The 18,530-nt window shown below is 44.0% G+C and overlaps 1 protein-coding gene across 1 annotated transcript in view; it reads left to right on the plus strand.

Annotated features, from left to right (window-relative positions):
- The window catches only part of LOC138677283 (complement C3-like), a 124,681-nt gene that overhangs the window by 92,799 nt on the left and 13,352 nt on the right, over positions 1 to 18,530 (plus strand). The window contains exons 35-38 of the mRNA XM_069767314.1: positions 2,530 to 2,619; positions 3,370 to 3,475; positions 4,436 to 4,525; positions 4,760 to 4,843. Coding sequence (XP_069623415.1) covers positions 2,530 to 2,619; positions 3,370 to 3,475; positions 4,436 to 4,525; positions 4,760 to 4,843 — 370 coding nt within the window. The remainder of the gene's footprint in view (positions 1 to 2,529; positions 2,620 to 3,369; positions 3,476 to 4,435; positions 4,526 to 4,759; positions 4,844 to 18,530) is intronic.

Here is an 18,530-nt window from a genome sequence, read left to right on the forward strand (position 1 = left end):
AAAAATACGAAAAAAATGTGTAATTATCAGCTAAAGGCTAAATACTGCCATACAATGCTCAGCAATAGTTCAATGTAGAGGCCACCAATTATTGATATTTCTTACAAAATACTACATTGACTTTAATATCTCATCATAGAATTCCAAAAATACTACAATTCATTATTTAACGGCATTTTAAAGCCATGGCGACTTAATGGATGGCCGCTTGGAGCAGGATCGATATTGTGCAAGTCTAGATAGGTCCATCAGAATCTTCTCCACTGATATCTTGATAGTATCAAGCCATTGGGCTGTTGGTTCTCCCCTTCTTCTGACTATGATGTCCTTCTCCAATGATTGTAGTCTTTGTTTGATGTGTCCAAAGTAGGCAAGTCGTAGATTGGTTATCCTTGCTTCGAGTGATATGTCTGGCTTGATTTGTTCCAAAATTGATTTGTTTTTTTCTTCTTGTCATCCATGGTATTGATATCATCATTCTCCAGCACCACATTTTGAAGGCAGCAATTTTTCTTCTGCCTTGTTTCTTTATCGTCCAGGTTTCGCTTCCGTATGTTACCATAGAAAAAAACCAGACTGTGTACAAGCCACGTCTTCATCACGAGTGAAATGTTCCTCAATTTGAAGACATTGTCCAGTGATTTCATTGTTGATTTGCCCATAGTTATTCTGGTGTCATCTCTAACTAAATTATAATTTAGTCGGCACATATCTCAGCCAAGTATAACCCACACAATTCTATCATACAATGCACAAATACAAATGTAGTTTAGTATCCCAATAATGCCTAAAACTTCCAGGTAGTCCAGTCCAGGGCAATCAAAGCTTACATGACCTATCTTAGGTGGCTCCTGGTGGTTCAGTTTAGATTAATTACTGTATTTGCCTTCTGTCCACATACTAATTTCCTGCTATAGCAGTACATAATTTTGATTTGATGTCTGCCTCACCATACCAGTTTGTTAGCTGACCAGTTTGATTATCTGACTACCACTTAGAACCTACAGTATTTTGCGGATTATAGGATGGACAACAAATTTTGGGTGAGGAAAAAAATGTTTAAAAAAATGGTGGTGTGTCTTATAATCCGCTTTTATGGTAGCTTAACTGGGGGGCAGTGGGGGTGGAACGGGGTCCCAGGTGGCAGGGTTGCTGCTACAGGAAACTGCCAGGGGCAGAGACATGAGATGCTACTTGCCCCAGGCTGGTAGGAGGTGGTGTTTGGCAGAGGTAGGATTGGGGCAATGTTGTGGGTCCCAGGCTGCTAGGAGGTGGTGTTGGGCGGCGCAGGGGCTCCACCTAAATTTTATGAAAGCCTGAGCCCCTGCATTTTCCATTCTTTTCAATGTGTTGGACTCCGGGAAAATGGCCTCCGGAGGCGGCGCAAGAGTGATTGTACAAAAACCTGTTTTGTAGACAAGAATGTTTTTGTTTGTGTCAAAAAATATTTAGAATTGAGAGTCCTCAGTGGTTGATACCTTTTAATGGCTAACTGAAAAGATGGTAACAAATTGCGAGCTTTCGAGACGACTCCGGTCTCTTCATCATTTGCTGCATCATTTGTGTCAACATGTAACTTTTTTTACTTCTCCATCAATCGAGCTTTGTGAGAACTTATTTTTTTACGTAAAGAAACAACATTTTGATCACTTTTTATTGCATTATTTTGTGGTGTTGTGACTACCAAAAAAGCAACAATTTTGGTGTTATGAATATTCTAATATGATTTTTTATTTTAATTTTAGTCCCCTTAGAGAACTTTTAACCTGAGATCATCTGAATGCTTGGTCTATATGCAGAAAAAAATTACAATATTCTTTGAAGCCCAGCCAAAGACTGAGCTTCAATGGGGCACTGTAATGGCAGACATTAGGGTCTTCTGTAGACTCTCGGATACCATAGTAACCCATCAACACTCTAAAATAGTGTCACAGGGGGCTGATGGTTTTGTGGAACCATGCCACCTTCTCCAAGTTCACACACTTCAAGTGCTGCTGAAAGAAATGGATAGTGGCATTAATATAGTTAAGAGCTTAGCTCCACCTTTAAGAGATAGAACGTTACATTATATGTCTTCCATTAACTTCTGCATATGAGGTGGTCTAAGACTCTGAGCCTGCTCCGCACATCCTCTCCCAATTTGTGCTGTATGTATTCAGCGAAAGTAGGAGAGAGCTTAGCATAATTTTCTTAAATCAGGTTTTCTGGGCATGTAATGTTGGTTACCTATCTTTGAGATCCTTGGGATAAGTCCTCAATATCAGATTAACGGAGGTCCACAAACTGATCACCTACTCCATTCAATGTGTAGTAGGTGATGCCAAGTACCAAATTAGAGCTGATCCAAATTAATGTGATATGAACAATTCATCAATATCATGTCATATAACCCCTTTATATAACAATTTTACACTTGGAGCTTATATGATTATTATATCACATACATTGGTGAAACTCTACTTCTGTCAGTTGTTATTTTTGGATTTCTTTATCTTAGGATTTGTATGTAATTGTGGCTTCTATTTACAGCTTAAAAAAGGAGTGGACAGATACATCTCCAACTTTGAGATCAACAAAGGAGCGTTTGATAAAGGCACATTGATCTTATACATTGATCGGGTAAGAAGTTGTTTCTTTTTGCATAGACCGGTTGCGTTAGCCTTTTTTTTATATTAATGGATTTTCCAAAGACTGTTTTAAATGGTATGGGGAGGTAAGAGTGACTGTGTGCATTCTATGTAACATTGGGTAAAACATCTGTTTTTGGATGTATTGTTTAATTTCTATCATGAAAAAAACACTGGTTCAGCATCAATTTATAAGAGTATAGAAAAGTTTAGAAAGAAGTGCTATAAAAAATCAAGATTAGTCATTCCTTTAAGGGGTTGTCCACTATTTGGACAACTTTTCCTCATTTATCGTGTCTTTCCTTGTTAAAGTATAACCATCTTTACTCACCTTCCCTTCTGGTGCCATTCCAGCAATGTCGGTACGCGCATTTCTGGGGCTAACATGAGGTTGTTACATCACACTAGCTCTGCGTCCATTCAACCCTGGCATCACTGTCCCGTCAGACCAATCAAACATCGAGAGGATGGCAGAGAACAACTGCAGCCCTCACTTCCAGTTGAAGTTCAATATGGGAGAGTGAAGCCAGCGGTGATAGGGCACAGGGCTCGTGTGACGTAACAACCTCACTTGATCCCCTTGAACAGAGATAGCGTAGGAAGTGAGTATAGGTCTTTCTATTTTACTGTTAGCCAAACCCGAGGAATAAGAAGGGGTTGTCCTATTAGTGGACCACTCCCTTAACCATTTCTTATGAACGATTTATTTTTGCGTTGTGTTTAATTTATTACTTTGTTTTAGGTTTCTCATGTGGAAGACGAGTGTCTAAAATTCTTGCTTCATCAATACTTTGAAGTAGGACTTATTCAGCCTGGATCGGTTACAGTTTATGATTATTACTCTCCAGGTAAAATGTCACCTAACACCACTGTCCACCATTTTCAATAAAATCACCAAAGATTGCATTCATCTTTTCTATTAGACCGACCGCACAGTCGATTCTATTGGATCCACAGTTTGCAGGCTGTTGTCTTGTATTTCTAAGTGAAACAATGGTGAGACTGCAAAGGCTTAGCCTCATGTAAAAGTCACAAATGTGGCGTAAAAGCTTTGAACATTTTTTAAATATTTGTACAGCGTGAAGTTGCAGAAAAATGTTGTGACTTTTGGTCTTTTTACACCACTTTGGATCAGGCCAGCCGAAATGGGCGAAGATTAGGAAGATCCAGGGCAAGATGTGATCACGCTCCCTTCAAGTTTATCAAATATGCAGAAAAAGGCACCAAGTTCCTTAACGATGTGCACCTCGTAATGAATTTGGTGCCACCTACTCTGTCAAGACTGGTGTAGGGAAAGTTGTGCTATGTCATTCTCGATGAAACGACCCCCAAGTGTTTTTTCAAGTGTTATTACATAACCTTAAGACCAAATCAATAAGATAATATCAAATATGGTTCAAATTTACCCTGCTGTTTGGACAGATATTTGCAAAATTCCTTTGCCCATTCTAGATCTCTGATAGCCCAAAAAGAACTAAAAATGAGCCACTTTGACTTCGGTGGACTAGATTTGATCATGTATTACAGCCACAATCATAGTTGGCTATGCTTGATCATGTTTTATATGGTTGGATATTCTTTTGAAAGGTCATTAATGGTGTTAAATTTTTTATGTAAGAAAGTGTGGCCTGACCCAGCTTGGACCATTGGATATTAGCAGATCAATGGGCTGTTTCATTTCATTTTTAAGTTCCGTTGTTATTTTGAGAAAATTCCATTATGATCAGTAATCGGCTTACATTTACGAATTATCTTGATTCATCAGAATTAGTATATTTATATATATTTATGTTTTTTTTACCCAACAGAAAACCGTTGTACCAAATTCTACCATTTGGAAGAAGGCAGCAAACTACTAGGCAAGATCTGCAAAGGAGATGTGTGCCGCTGTGCAGAAGGTAACAGGGAGCATAACAAAAAGTACTTGTTTTATGGAAACAATGTTTTTTAGCAATGAGTTATACTTTCTAACCTGGAACTTTTTTGTATGAAGTGATAATTGGTTGATATAGTTTAGATGGCCAAAGATTTTGTACATTACTTTTCTGTATGAAGGATTTAATTATTTTTTTAGATTTGAAACTTATTTTGTAAATGTAAAGTATTTACACATTTTCCCTTCCAATTTCCAGAGAATTGCTTTATGCAGCAACAGCTGGAGGAAGTGAGCGCTCTTGTTCGAGTAAACAAGGCTTGTGAACCCGGTGTCGATTACGGTGAGATCATAGTAATGATATTATTACTTGGTTACATATTCAGCCTGATAATAAAACTCAATTACATATTAAGTATTATTAATTTTTTAACATAAATACAAAAAATATTACTATAGTTATCAAAGAGAAGATCGATTCTTGGAGGATAATGTTTTAGTCAAATATCCTGAAATTAGCTGTTTCACACAAATATGAATGCATATTTATTATTATTTTTCCTGGAAATTGTCAGCTCTTATGTTCAGTGGAGTCCTCTCTCTCTCTCTCTCCTTTAGAGTGTAAGCTGTTCTGGTCAGCAGGATCCTCTCTCCTCTTCTGTATAGAGTAATTTTCTTATGGTCAGTGGGGTCCTCTCTCTCCTGTAGAGTATAAGCTCTTATGGTCAGTGGGGTTCTCTCTCTCTCCTGTAGAGTGTAAGCTCTTATGGTCAGTGGGGTCCTCTCTCTCTCCTGTAGAGTGTAAGCTCTTATGGTCAGTGGGGTCCTCTCTCTCTCCTGTAGAGTGTAAGCTCTTATGGTCAGTGGGGTCCTCTCTCTCTCCTGTAGAGTGTAAGCTCTTATGGTCAGTGGGGTCCTCTCTCTCCTGTACAGTTTAAGCTCTTATGGTCAGTGGGGTCCTCTCTCTCCTGCAGAGTGTAACCTCTTATGGTCAGTGGGGTCCTCTCTCTCTCCTGTAGAGTGTAAGCTCTTATGGTCAGTGGGGTCCTCTCTCTCCTGTACAGTTTAAGCTCTTATGGTCAGTGGGGTCCTCTCTCTCCTGTAGAGTGTAAGCTCTTATGGTCAGTGGGGTCCTCTCTCTCCTGTAGAGTGTAAGCTCTTATGATCAGTGGGGTCCTCTCTCTCCTGTATAGTGTAAGCTCTTATGGTCAGTGAGGTCCTCTCTCTCCTGTAGAGTGTAAGCTCTTATGGTCAGCGGGGTCCTCTCTCTCCAGTAGAGTGTAAGCTCTTATGATCAGCAAGGTCCTCTCTCTCCTGTAGAGTGTAAGCTCTTATGGTCAGTGGGGTCCTCTCTCTCCTGTAGAGTGTAAGCTCTTATGGTCAGTGGGGTTTTCTCTCTTCTGTAGAGTGTAAGCTCTTATGGTCAGTGGGGTTTTCTCTCTTCTGTAGAGTGTAAGCTCTTATGGTCAGGAGGGTCCTCTGTCTCCTGTATAGTGTAAGCTCTTATGGTCAGTGAGGTCCTCTCTCTCCTGTAGAGTGTAAGCTCTTATGGTCAGTGGGTCCTCTCTCTCCTGTAGAGTGTAAGCTCTTATGGTCAGTGGGGTCCTCTCTCGCCTGTAGAGTGTAAGCTCTTATGGTCAGTGGGGTTTTCTCTCTTCTGTAGAGTGTAAGCTCTTATGGTCCATGGGGTTCTCTCTCTCTCCTGTAGAGTATAAGCTCTTATGGTCAGTGAGGTCCTCTCTCTCTCCTGTAGAGTGTAAGCTCTTATGGTCAGTGGGGTCCTCTCTCTCCTGTAGAGTGTAAGCTCTTATGGTCAGTGGGGTCCTCTCTCTCTCCTGTAGAGTGTAAGCTCTTATGGTCAGTGGGGTTTTCTCTCTTCTGTAGAGTGTAAGCTCTTATGGTCAGTGGGGTCCTCTCTCTTCTGTAGAGTGTAAGCTCTTATGGTCAGGAGGGTCCTCTGTCTCCTGTACAGTGTAAGCTCTTATGGTCCATGGGGTCTTCTCTCTCTCTCCTGTAGAGTATAAGCTCTTATGGTCTGTGGGGTCCTCTCTCTCTTCTGTAGAGTGTAAGTTCTTATGGTCCATGGGGTTCTCTCTCTCTCCTGTAGAGTATAAGCTCTTATGGTCAGTGAGGTCCTCTCTCTCTCCTGTAGAGTGTAAGCTCTTATGGTCAGTGGGGTCCTCTCTCTCCTGTAGAGTGTAAGCTCTTATGGTCAGTGGGGTCCTCTCTCTCTCCTGTAGAGTGTAAGCTCTTATGGTCAGTGGGGTCCTCTCTCTTCTGTAGAGTGTAAGCTCTTATGGTCAGCGGGGTCCTCTCTCCTGTAGAGTGTAAGCTCTTATGGTCAGTGGGTCCTCTCTCTTCTGTAGAGTGTAAGCTCTTATGGTAAGCGGGGTCCTCTCTCCTGTAGAGTGTAAGCTCTTATTGTCAGTGGGGTTCTCTCTCCTGTAGAGTGTAAGCTCTCATGGTCTATGGGGTCCTCTCTCTCTCTCTCTCCTGTAGAGTGTAAGCTCTTATGGTCAGTGGGGTCCTCTCTCTCCTGTAGAGTGTAAGCTCTTATGGTCAGTGGGGTCCTCTCTCTCTCCTGTAGAGTGTAAGCTCTTATGGTCAGTGGGGTCCTCTCTCTTCTGTAGAGTGTAAGCTCTTATGGTCAGCGGGGTCCTCTCTCCTGTAGAGTGTAAGCTCTTATGGTCAGTGGGGTCCTCTCTCTCCTGTAGAGTGTAAGCTCTCATGGTCTATGGGGTCCTCTCTCTCTCTCTCTCTCCTGTAGAGTGTAACCTCTTATTGTCTGTGGGGTCCTCTCTCTCTGCTGTAGAGTGTAAGCTCTTATGGATTATGAATTTTTCAATGTATTGAGGCCAAATCCTAAATAAAGACATACTCTCCCCAATCTAAGGATATTTGAAACCTCTGTACACCAAAGCAAAATTTGTAATAGGACCACTATTCTTACCACATGGACAAATGTGTTGGGCCAAACTTATTAATCACTGAATTCAAGTTTTAATCTCACCTCTCACCAGGCAGCAACTCAGCCTAAGTGCTGGGGAACTTAAAAGATGCCAATGCTCTGTTGACTTCCTAACTGCAAAGTCCCAACCTCCTTGAGCTTTAATTTCAGGACATAAACAACATTCTTCGGAAGCTTCATGGGATGGGTTTCAATGTCACAGCTGCTGTATACCATCACAAATCTCTAGGGTTATGGAAACGTGTTCTGTTCATTGACAGATCACACTTCTCTATCTGGCATAGGATGGATGAATCTGGCTTTGGTTGAGTTTAATAAAAACATTACCCACCTGTCTGCATTGTGCCAGTTGTAAAGTTTGGTGGAAGAAGTGAAGGGAAATCTTAAAGCTTCAGCTCAAAAGATTTTGGACACTTGTAGCTTCCAGATTTCTGGAAACAGTCAGATAAGGCCCTTTTCTCTTCCCCATAACTGTGCTCAGTACAAAGATATCTAAAGGCATGTTTGAGGGAGTTGGTGGCTGAACATGACCTGCCACCCAAAGCCCAGACATCAACCCAATTCAAAAGCTTTGGGACAAAGACTGACCTCTCTCCAAAACATAAGTAGGACCTCCAGAAGAAGTTTTTGTTTAAATCGAAACAGTTTGTAAAATTCTTAATGTTTTATTTTAGATGTAATAAATACATTATTTATACAAGGTCAACATAGCCTTTAAGTATATTTGTGATTAAATATACCGTACAGACCTAAAGTTTGGACACATCTTCTCATTTAAAGATTTTTCTGTATTTTCATGACTATGAAAATTGTACATTCACACTGAAGGCATCAAAACTATGAATTAACACATGTGGAATTATATACTTAACAAAAACGTGTGAAACAACTGAAATTATGTCTGATATTCTAGGTTCTTCAAAGTAGCCACCTTTTGCTTTGACGACTGCTTTGCACACTCTTGGTATTCTCTTGATGAGCTTCAAGAGGTAGTCATCGGGAATGGTCTTCCAACAATCTTGAAGGAGTTCCCAGAGATGCTTAGCACTTGTTGGCCCTTTTGCCTTCACTCTGCGGTCCAGCTCACCCCAAACCATCTCGATTGGGTTCAGGTCTGGTGACTGTGGAGGCCAGGTCATCTGGCGTAGCACCCCATCACTCTCCTTCTTGGTCAAATAGCCCTTACATAGCCTGGAGGTGTGTTTGGGGTCATTGTCCTGTTGAAAAATAAATGATGGTCCAACTAAACGCAAACCGGATGGAATAGCATGCCGCTGCAAGATGCTGTGGTAGCCATGCTGGTTCAGTATGCCTTCAGTTTTGAATAAATCCAAACCAGTGTCGCCAGCAAAGCACCCCCACACCATCACAGCTCCTCCTCCATGCTTCACGGTGGGAACCTGGCATGCAGAGTCCATCCGTTCACCTTTTCTGCATCGCACAAAGACACAGTGGTTGGAACCAAAGATCTCAAATTTGGACTCATCAGACCAAAACACAGATTTCCACTGGTCTAATGTCCATTCCTTGTGTTCTTTAGCCCAAACAAGTCTCTTCTGCTTGTTGCCTGTCCTTAGCAGTGGTTTCCTAGCAGCTATTTAACCATGAAGGCCTGCTGCACAAAGTCTCCTCTTAACAGTTGTTGTAGAGATGTGTCTGCTGCTAGAAATCTGTGTGGCATTGACCTGGTCTCTAATCTGAGCTGCTGTTAACCTGTGATTTCTGAGGCTGGTGACTCGGATAAACTTATCCTCAGAAGCAGAGGTGACTCTTGGTCTTCCTTTTCAGTTGCGGTCCTCATGTGAGCCAGTTTCTTTGTAGCGCTTGATGGTTTTTGCCACTGCACTTGGGGACACTGTCAAAGTTTGCCCAATTTTTCAAACTGACTGACCTTCATTTCTTAAAGTAATGATGGCCACTAGGGTTGAGCGAAACGGGTCGAACATTTTCAAAAGTCGCCGACTTTTGGCTAAGTCGGGGTTTCATGAAACCCGATCCGACCCCTGTGCGGGGTCGGCCATGCGGTACGCGACTTTCGCGCCAAAGTCGCGTTTCAATGACGCGAAAAGCGCCATTTCTCAGCCAATGAAGGTAAACGCAGAGTGTGGGCAGCGTGATGACATAGGTCCTGGTCCCCACCATCTTAGAGAAGGGCATTGCAGTGATTGGCTTGCTGTCTGCGACGTCACAGGGGCTATAAAGAGGCGTTCCCGCCGACCGCCATCTTACTGCTGCTGATCTGAGCTTAGGGAGAGGTTGCTGCCGCTTTGTCAGAAGCAGGGATAGCGTTAGGCAGGGTCCATTAACCACAAAACCGCTTGTGCTGCAGCGATTTGCACTGTCCAACACCACCCTCGGTGTGCAGGGACAGTGGAAGTTTTTTTTTTTTTTTTTTTCCCCTCAGCGCTGTAGCTCATTGGGCTGCCCTAGAAGGCTCCCTGATAGCTGCATTGCTGTGTGTACGCCGCTGTGCAAACCAACTGCTTTTTTCAAAGCACAAATCCTCTTGTTCCTTCCTTTCTGCACAGCTATCTTTTTTGTTTGTCCACACTTTTTATTTCATTTGTGCATCAGTCCACTCCTTATTGCTGCCTGCCATACCTGGCTGAGATTACTGCAGGCAGGGAGATAGTAGCTGCCTGCCATACCTGGCTGAGATTACTGCAGGCAGGGAGATAGTAATTGTAGGACATTCCCTGTTTTTTTTTTTTTTTTTTTTTTGGTGGGAGATTAAGATTGGCAATTTGGCATTTCTGCTAGAGTGCCATCCCTGTGTGTGCCATCTCTCTCACATAGTGGGCCATAGAAAGCCTTTTCATTTTTCTGTATTTTTTTTTGTGGGGTGTATAAATTCTCCCTGATAAAAATACAGTGGGAGATTAATATTGGCCTTTGGGCTTGTGTGCCAGTCCTGAGTGTGCCATCTCTCTCACAAATAGTGGGCCATAGAAAGCCTATTTTATTTTTTTTGGGGTTTTATAAATTCTCCCTGAAAAAAAGGGAGATTAATATTGGCCTCTGGGCTTGTGTGCCAGTCCTGAGCGTGCCATCTGTGCCAGCCCTAGGCGTGCCATCTCTCTCACAAATAGTGGGCCATAGAAAGCCTATTTATTTTTTTTTTTGGTTTTATAAATTCTCCCTGAAAAAAAGGGAGATTAATATTGGCCTCTGGGCTTGTGTGCCAGTCCTGAGCGTGCCATCTGTGCCAGCCCTGAGCGTGCCATCTCTCTCACAAATAGTGGGCCATAGAAAGCCTATTTAATTTTTTTTTTTGTTTTATAAATTTTCCCTGAAAAAAGGGAGATTAATATTGGCCTCTGGGCTTGTGTGCCAGTTGTGAGCGTGCCATCTGTGCCAGTCCTGAGCGTGCCATCTCTCTCACAAATAGTGGGCCATAGAAAGCCTATTTAAATATTTTTTTGGTTTTATAAATTCTCCCAGAAAAAAAGGGAGATTAATATTGGCCTCTGGGCTTGTGTGCCAGTCCTGAGCGTGCCATCTGTGCCAGCCCTGAGCGTGCCATCTCTCTCACAAATAGTGGGCCATAGAAAGCCTATTTAATTTTTTTTTTTGTTTTATCAATTTTCCCTGAAAAAAGGGAGATTAATATTGGCCTCTGGGCTTGTGTGCCAGTTGTGAGCGTGCCATCTGTGCCAGTCCTGAGCGTGCCATCTCTCTCACAAATAGTGGGCCATAGAAAGCCTATTTAAATATTTTTTTGGTTTTATAAATTCTCCCAGAAAAAAAGGGAGATTAATATTGGCCTCTGGGCTTCTGTGCCAGTCCTGAGCGTGCCATCTGTGCCAGTCCTGAGCGTCCCATCTCTCTCACAAATAGTGGGCCATAGAAAGCCTATTTTATTTTTTTTTTGGGTTTTAGAAATTCTCCCTGAAAAAAGGGAGATTAATATTGGCCTCTGGGCTTGTGTGCCAGTTGTGAGCGTGCCATCTGTGCCAGTCCTGAGCGTGCCATCTCTCTCACAAATAGTGGGCCATAGAAAGCCTATTTAAATATTTTTTTGGTTTTATAAATTCTCCCAGAAAAAAAGGGAGATTAATATTGGCCTCTGGGCTTCTGTGCCAGTCCTGAGCGTGCCATCTGTGCCAGTCCTGAGCGTCCCATCTCTCTCACAAATAGTGGGCCATAGAAAGCCTATTTTATTTTTTTTTTGGGTTTTAGAAATTCTCCCTGGAAAAAAAAAGGGAGATTAATATTGCCCTTTGGGCTTGTGTGCCAGTACTAAGCGTTCCATCTCTCTCTCTCTCTCTCAGTCAGTGGGCCATAGAACGCCTATTTTTGGTTTTATTTGTTTTCTAAATTCTCCCTGAAAAAATCATTTTATTTTATTTGGTTTCTAAATTCTTCCTGATAAAATCATATTTTTTTTAATTATTTTTATTTCTAAAGTCTCCCTGAAAAAAAAAAAAAAAAAACAACCAAAAAAACAGTGGGAGATTAATATTGGCCTTTCTGCTTGTGTGCCAGTCTTGACTCCTGGGTGTGCCATCTCTCTCTCTCTCTCTCTCTCTCTCTCTCTCTCTCTCTCTCTCTCTCTCCAATTGTGGTCCATAGAAAGCCTATATTTTTTTTCCTTGATTTGGGTTCTAAAATCTACCAGAGAAAATAACTACATCAATCATTGGTAGAAAAATATTGGCCTCTGGGTTTGTGTGCCACTCCTGACTCCTGTGTGCGTCATCTCTCAGTCAGTGGGCCATAGAACGCCTATTTTTGGTTTTATTTGTTTTCTAAATTCTCCCTGAAAAAATCATTTTATTTTATTTGGTTTCTAAATTCTTCCTGATAAAATCATATTTTTTTTATTATTTTTTTTTCTAAAGTCTCCCTGAAAAAAAAAAAAAAAAACAGTGGGAGATTAATATTGGCCTTTCTGCTTGTGTGCCAGTCTTGACTCCTGGGTGCGTCATCTCTCAGTCAGTGGGCCATAGAACGCCTATTTTTGTTTTTATTTGTTTTATAAATTCTCCCTGAAAAAATCATTTTATTTTATTTGGTTTCTAAATTCTTCCTGATAAAATCATATTTTTTTTATTATTTTTTTTTCTAAAGTCTCCCTGAAAAAAAAAAAAAAAAAAAAAAAAAAAAAAAAACAGTGGGAGATTAATATTGGCCTTTCTGCTTGTGTGCCAGTCTTGACTCCTGGGTGTGCCATCTCTCTCTCTCTCCAATTGTGGTCCATAGAAAGCCTACATTTTTTTTCCTTGATTTGGGTTCCAAAATCTACCAGAGAAAATAACTCCATCAATCATTGGTAGAAAAATATTGGCCTCTGGGCTTGTGTGCCACTCCTGATTCCTGTGTGCGTCATCTCTCACTCAGTGGCCCATAGAAAGCATATAGTTTGTTACATTTGTTTTCTAAATTCTCCCTGCAAAAATCTATTTTTTTTTTTTTGGGGGGTTTCTAAAGTGTTCCTGAAAAAAATAAAAATAAAAAAAAAATAATAGTGTGACATTAATATTAACATTTGTGCTTCAGTGACAGTCCTGCGTGTGGGGCATCTCTCTAATTTGCAGCCACCAAAAAAAGAGTGTGTAACATTGGGCCTGATTTTCGCTGTGGTCTCACCAACCTGTAAAGGGGTAGCTAAATCATACTGAAGTTATAGCTCACCGTGTAAGTTGTGTGACTGCAACAAATAACGTTAGTTTGGTTACGTTTTTAAAACAATGAGGAAGTCTAGTGGAAGAGGTCGTGGCCGGGGGCGTTCATTGTCAGCTGGTAATGAGGGTAGTGGTAGTGGTGGAGCATCAGGTGGTCGTGGGGGAAAAAATATTGCACCTAAGTCTGGAGCTGTGGAGCCAGGTTCGTCGTCCGGCTACACAAGGCCTCGAACGCTCCCTTTTCTGGGATTAGGAAAACCGCTTTTAAAGCCGGAGCAGCAAGAGCAAGTTTTGGCTTATCTTGCTGACTCAGCCTCTAGCTCTTTTGCCTCATCTCGTGAAACTGGTAAAAGTAAAAGCAGCGCGTCGTTAGTGGATGTTCACGGTCAGGGACAAGTCACTTCCTTGTCCTCTTCAGCAAAAACAACAACAGAGAAGAATGCAGCAGGCGACACAACGGGTTACTCCATGGAGCTCTTTACACATACCGTCCCTGGCTTAGAAAGTGAAGCAGTTAACAGTCCATGCCCATTACAAATTGAATCTGACATGGAGTGCACTGACGCACAGCCACAGCCAGACTACTATGCTGGTCCTTTGACTCAGACCACAACATTGCCCTCGCAGGGTGCTGATCAAGAATCAGACCCTGATGAGACTATGTTGCCCCATCACGAACGCTATACCACCGAACGACACGGTGACACAGACGAAGTTGCGCAGGAGGTACAAGAAGAGTTATTAGATGACCCAGTTCTTGACCCCGATTGGCAGCCATTGGGGGAACAGGGTGCAGGCGGCAGCAGTTCTGAAGCAGAGGAGGAGGAGGGGCCGCAGCAGGCATCAACATCGCCACAGGTTCCATCTGCCGGGCCCGTATCTTGCCCAAAACGCGTGGCAAAGCCAAAACCTGGTGGAGGACAGCGTGGCCATCCGGTTAAAGCTCAGTCTGCAATGCCTGAAAAGGTATCCGATGCTAGAAAGAGTGCAGTCTGGCATTTTTTTAAACAACATCCAATTGATCAGCGCAAAGTCATCTGTCAAAAATGTTCTACTTCCTTAAGCAGAGGTCAGAATCTGAAAAGTCTCAATACTAGTTGCATGCATAGACATTTAACCACCATGCATTTGAAAGCTTGGACTAACTACCAAACGTCCCTTAAGGTTGTTGCACCCTCGGCCAATGAAGCTAGTCATCAACGCAACATCCCTTCCGGCAGTGTAGGACCACCATTTAGCGCACCACCTGCTGTATCTGTGCAGGTATCTTTGCCAGGCCAAAGCAGTCAGGGTCAGGGAATCACCAGTTTCGTAGTAGGAAACACTGCATCTAGGGCACCGGCGGCAACAATACCATCTCCCACCGTCTCTCAGTCTGCCATGTCCACCGGCACCCCCGCTAGTTCCACGATCTCCAGCTCTCCAGTCCAGCTCACCCTACATGAGACTATGGTTAGAAAAAGGAAATACTTAGCCTCGCATCCGCGTACACAGGGTTTGAACGCCCACATAGCTAGACTAATCTCGTTAGAGATGATGCCCTACCGGTTAGTTGAAAGCGAAGCTTTCAAAGACCTGATGGACTACGCTGTACCACGCTACGAGCTACCCAGTCGACACTTTTTTTCCAGAAAAGCCATCCCAGCCCTCCACCAGCATGTTAAAGAGCGCATCGTCCATGCACTCAGGCAATCTGTGAGCACAAAGGTGCACCTGACAACAGATGCATGGACCAGTAGGCATGGCCAGGGACGTTACGTGTCCATCACGGCACACTGGGTAAATGTGGTGGATTCAGGGTCCACAGGGGACAGCAAGTTTGGGACAGTTCTGCCTAGCCCACGGTCTAGTAAACAGTTGTCTGTAGCCGTTCGCACCCCCTCCTCCTCCTCCTCCTCGTCCTCCTGCAGAAGCAAGAGCTCGTCCACAGACCGCAGTCGCACAAACACTCCATCCGCACCTGCCACTGTTGCACACCAGGTCTCCCATTATGGGGCAGCTACTGGCATACGTCAGCAGGCTGTATTGGCTATGAAGTGTTTGGGCGACAATAGACACACCGCGGAAGTTCTGTCCGAGTTCTTGCAGCAAGAAACGCAGTCGTGGCTGGGCACTGTAGATCTTGAGGCAGGCAAGGTAGTGAGTGATAACGGAAGGAATTTCATGGCTGCCATCTCCCTTTCCCAACTGAAACACATTCCTTGCCTGGCTCACACCTTAAACCTGGTGGTGCAGTGCTTCCTGAAAAGTTATCCGGGGTTATCCGACCTGCTCCTCAAAGTGCGTGGACTTTGCGCACATATCCGCCGTTCGCCTGTACACTCCAGCCGTATGCAGACCTATCAGCGTTCTTTGAACCTTCCCCAGCATCGCCTAATCATAGACGTTGCAACAAGGTGGAACTCAACACTGCACATGCTTCAGAGACTGTGCGAACAGAGGCGGGCTGTTATGTTTTTGTGGGAGGATACACATACACGGGCAGGCAGTAGGATGGCAGACATGGAGTTGTCAGGTGTGCAGTGGTCGAAGATTCAAGACATGTGTCAAGTCCTTCAGTGTTTTGAGGAATGCACACGGCTGGTTAGTGCAGACAACGCCATAATAAGCATGAGCATCCCCCTAATGCGTCTGCTGATGCAAAGTTTGACGCACATAAAGGATCAGGCGTCTGCACCAGAGGAAGAGGAAAGCCTTGATGACAGTCAGCGATTGTCTGGTCAGGGCAGTGTACATGACGAGGTACCGGGCGAAGAGGAGGTGGAGGATGAGGAGGATGATGGGGATGAGTATATTTTTAATGAGGAAGCTTTCCCGGGGGCACGGGAAATTGGTGGCGTGGCAAGGCCGGGTTCTGGTTTTTTGAGGGACACAAGTGACGTAGATTTGCCTGCAACTGCCCCTCAACCAAGCACAACCGCAGATTTGACAACGGGAACTTTGGCCCACATGGCGGATTATGCCTTGCGTATCCTCAAAAGGGACACACGCATTACAAAAATGATGAACGATGACGATTACTGGTTGGCCTGCCTCCTTGATCCTCGCTATAAAGGCAAATTGCAAAATATTATGCCACATGAGAACTTGGAACTAATATTAGCAACAAAACAATCAACTCTTGTTGACCGTTTGCTTCTGGCATTCCCTGCACACAGCGCCCGTGATCGTTCTCACACGAGCTCCAGGGGCCAGCAGACCAGAGGTGTTAGAGGGGCAGAAATCAGAAGTGGCGTTGGACAGAGGGGTTTTCTGACCAGGTTGTGGAGTGATTTTTCTATGACCGCAGACAGGACAGGTACTGCAGCATCAATTCAAAGTGACAGGAGACAACATTTGTCCAGTATGGTTACAAACTATTTTTCATCCCTTATCGACGTTCTCCCTCAACCGTCATTCCCATTTGATTACTGGGCATCCAAATTAGACACCTGGCCAGAATTGGCAGAATATGCATTGCAGGAGCTTGCTTGCCCGGCAGCTAGTGTCCTATCAGAAAGAGTATTCAGTGCTGCAGGTTCAATACTAACAGAAAAAAGGACTCGTCTGGCTACCCAAAATGTAGATGATCTAACCTTCATTAAAATGAACCACAACTGGATTTCAAAATCTTTTGCCCCACCCTGCCCGGCTGACACCTAGCTTTCCTATGAAAAGGTCTTGCCTGTGGACTATTCTGAATGACTTTTCCAATCTCGTAATTTTCTTCACCTGATTGTCCAGCATACGACATGTTTCCACCTCACGAAATGGCCAAACTCCCCACACGGGGCCGTGCTATCGCCACTTTGCGCTTGGACCCTTGAGAGTGCTGTTTGTCTGAAGAGGTGGGTGTGGCCGCTTTTGGTCGACGGCACTGCCACTGGGTCCCTCATAGTACAATAAAGTGTCTCTGGCGGTGGTGGTGCGCACCCAACGTCAGACACACCGTTGTAATATGAGGGGCCCTGTGCCTGTACCGCCGGCCACAAGACAGTTCCCCCCCCCAGCTCAAACAGTGCTCTACCACTAGCAAAATTATCTCTCACAGCTTCACCAATGTGTAGTCTAGCCGCTGACATCCTTCAATGCCTGGCACTGACAATACCATTGTTTTGACATTTTTGTTATGTTAGGCCTTCGAAGCCTGTCTGCGGTCCCTTCTTTCTACAACTACTACACTGACCAGGCCACTGCTGGCCGTGTTACCCTGGAACCAATTTAAAAGTGCCTACAGTCAGCCCAATTTTGTTATGTTAGGCCTTCGAAGACTGTCTGCCGTCACTCCTTCCACTAGACTTCCACTGACCATACACTGCTGCCCATGTACCCCTGGAACCAATTTAAAGTGCCTACAGCCAGCCCAATTTTGTTATGTTAGGCCTTCGAAGCCTGTCTGCGGTCACTCCTTCCACTAGACTTCCACTGACCAGACCACTGCTGCCCGTGTACCCCTGGAACCAATTTAAAAGTGCCTACAGCCAGCCCAAGTTTGTTATGTTAGGCCTTGGAAGCCTGTCTGCGGTCACTCCTTCCACTAGACTTCCACTGACCAGACCACTGCTGCCCGTGTACCCCTGGAACCAATTTAAAAGTGCCTACAGCCAGCCCAAGTTTGTTATGTTAGGCCTTGGAAGCCTGTCTGCGGTCACTCCTTCCACTAGACTTCCACTGACCAGACCACTGCTGCCCGTGTACCCCTGGAACCAATTTAAAAGTGCCTACAGCCAGCCCAAGTTTGTTATGTTAGGCCTTCTAAGCCTGTCTGCGGTCCATTCTTTCAACTACTACTACACTGACCATGTCACTGCTGCCCGTGTACCCCTGGAACCAATTTAAAATTGCCTACAGCCAGCCCAATTTTTTTATTTTAGGCCTTCGATGCCTGTCTGCGGTCCATTCTTTCAACTACTACTACACTGACCAGGTCACTGCTGTCCGTGTACCCCTGGAACCAATTTAAAATTGCCTACAGCCATGTGTTATTATTTTAGGCCTTCGATGCCTGTCTGCGGTCACTCCTTCCACTAGGCCTCCACTGACCACACCACTGCTGTCCGTGTACCCCTGGAACCAATTTAAAATTGCCTACAGCCAGCCCAATTTTTTTATTTTAGGCCTTCGATGCCTGTCTGCGGTCCATTCTTTCAACTACTACTACACTGACCAGGTCACTGCTGCCCGTGTACCCCTGGAACCAATTTAAAATTGCCTACAGCCATGTGTTATTATTTTAGGCATTCGATGCCTGTCTGCGGTCCATTTTTTCAACTACTACTACACTGACCAGGTCACTGCTGCCCGTGTACCCCGGGAACCAATTTAAAATTGCCTACAGCCATGTGTTATTATTTTAGGCCTTCGATGCCTGTCTGCGGTCACTCCTTCCACTAGGCCTCCACTGACCACACCACTGCTGTCCGTGTACCCCTGGAACCAATTTAAAATTGCCTACAGCC

The sequence above is a fragment of the Ranitomeya imitator genome, chromosome 4 (assembly GCF_032444005.1).
Source record: "Ranitomeya imitator isolate aRanImi1 chromosome 4, aRanImi1.pri, whole genome shotgun sequence".
In the NCBI taxonomy this organism is placed as follows: Eukaryota; Metazoa; Chordata; class Amphibia; order Anura; family Dendrobatidae; genus Ranitomeya; species Ranitomeya imitator.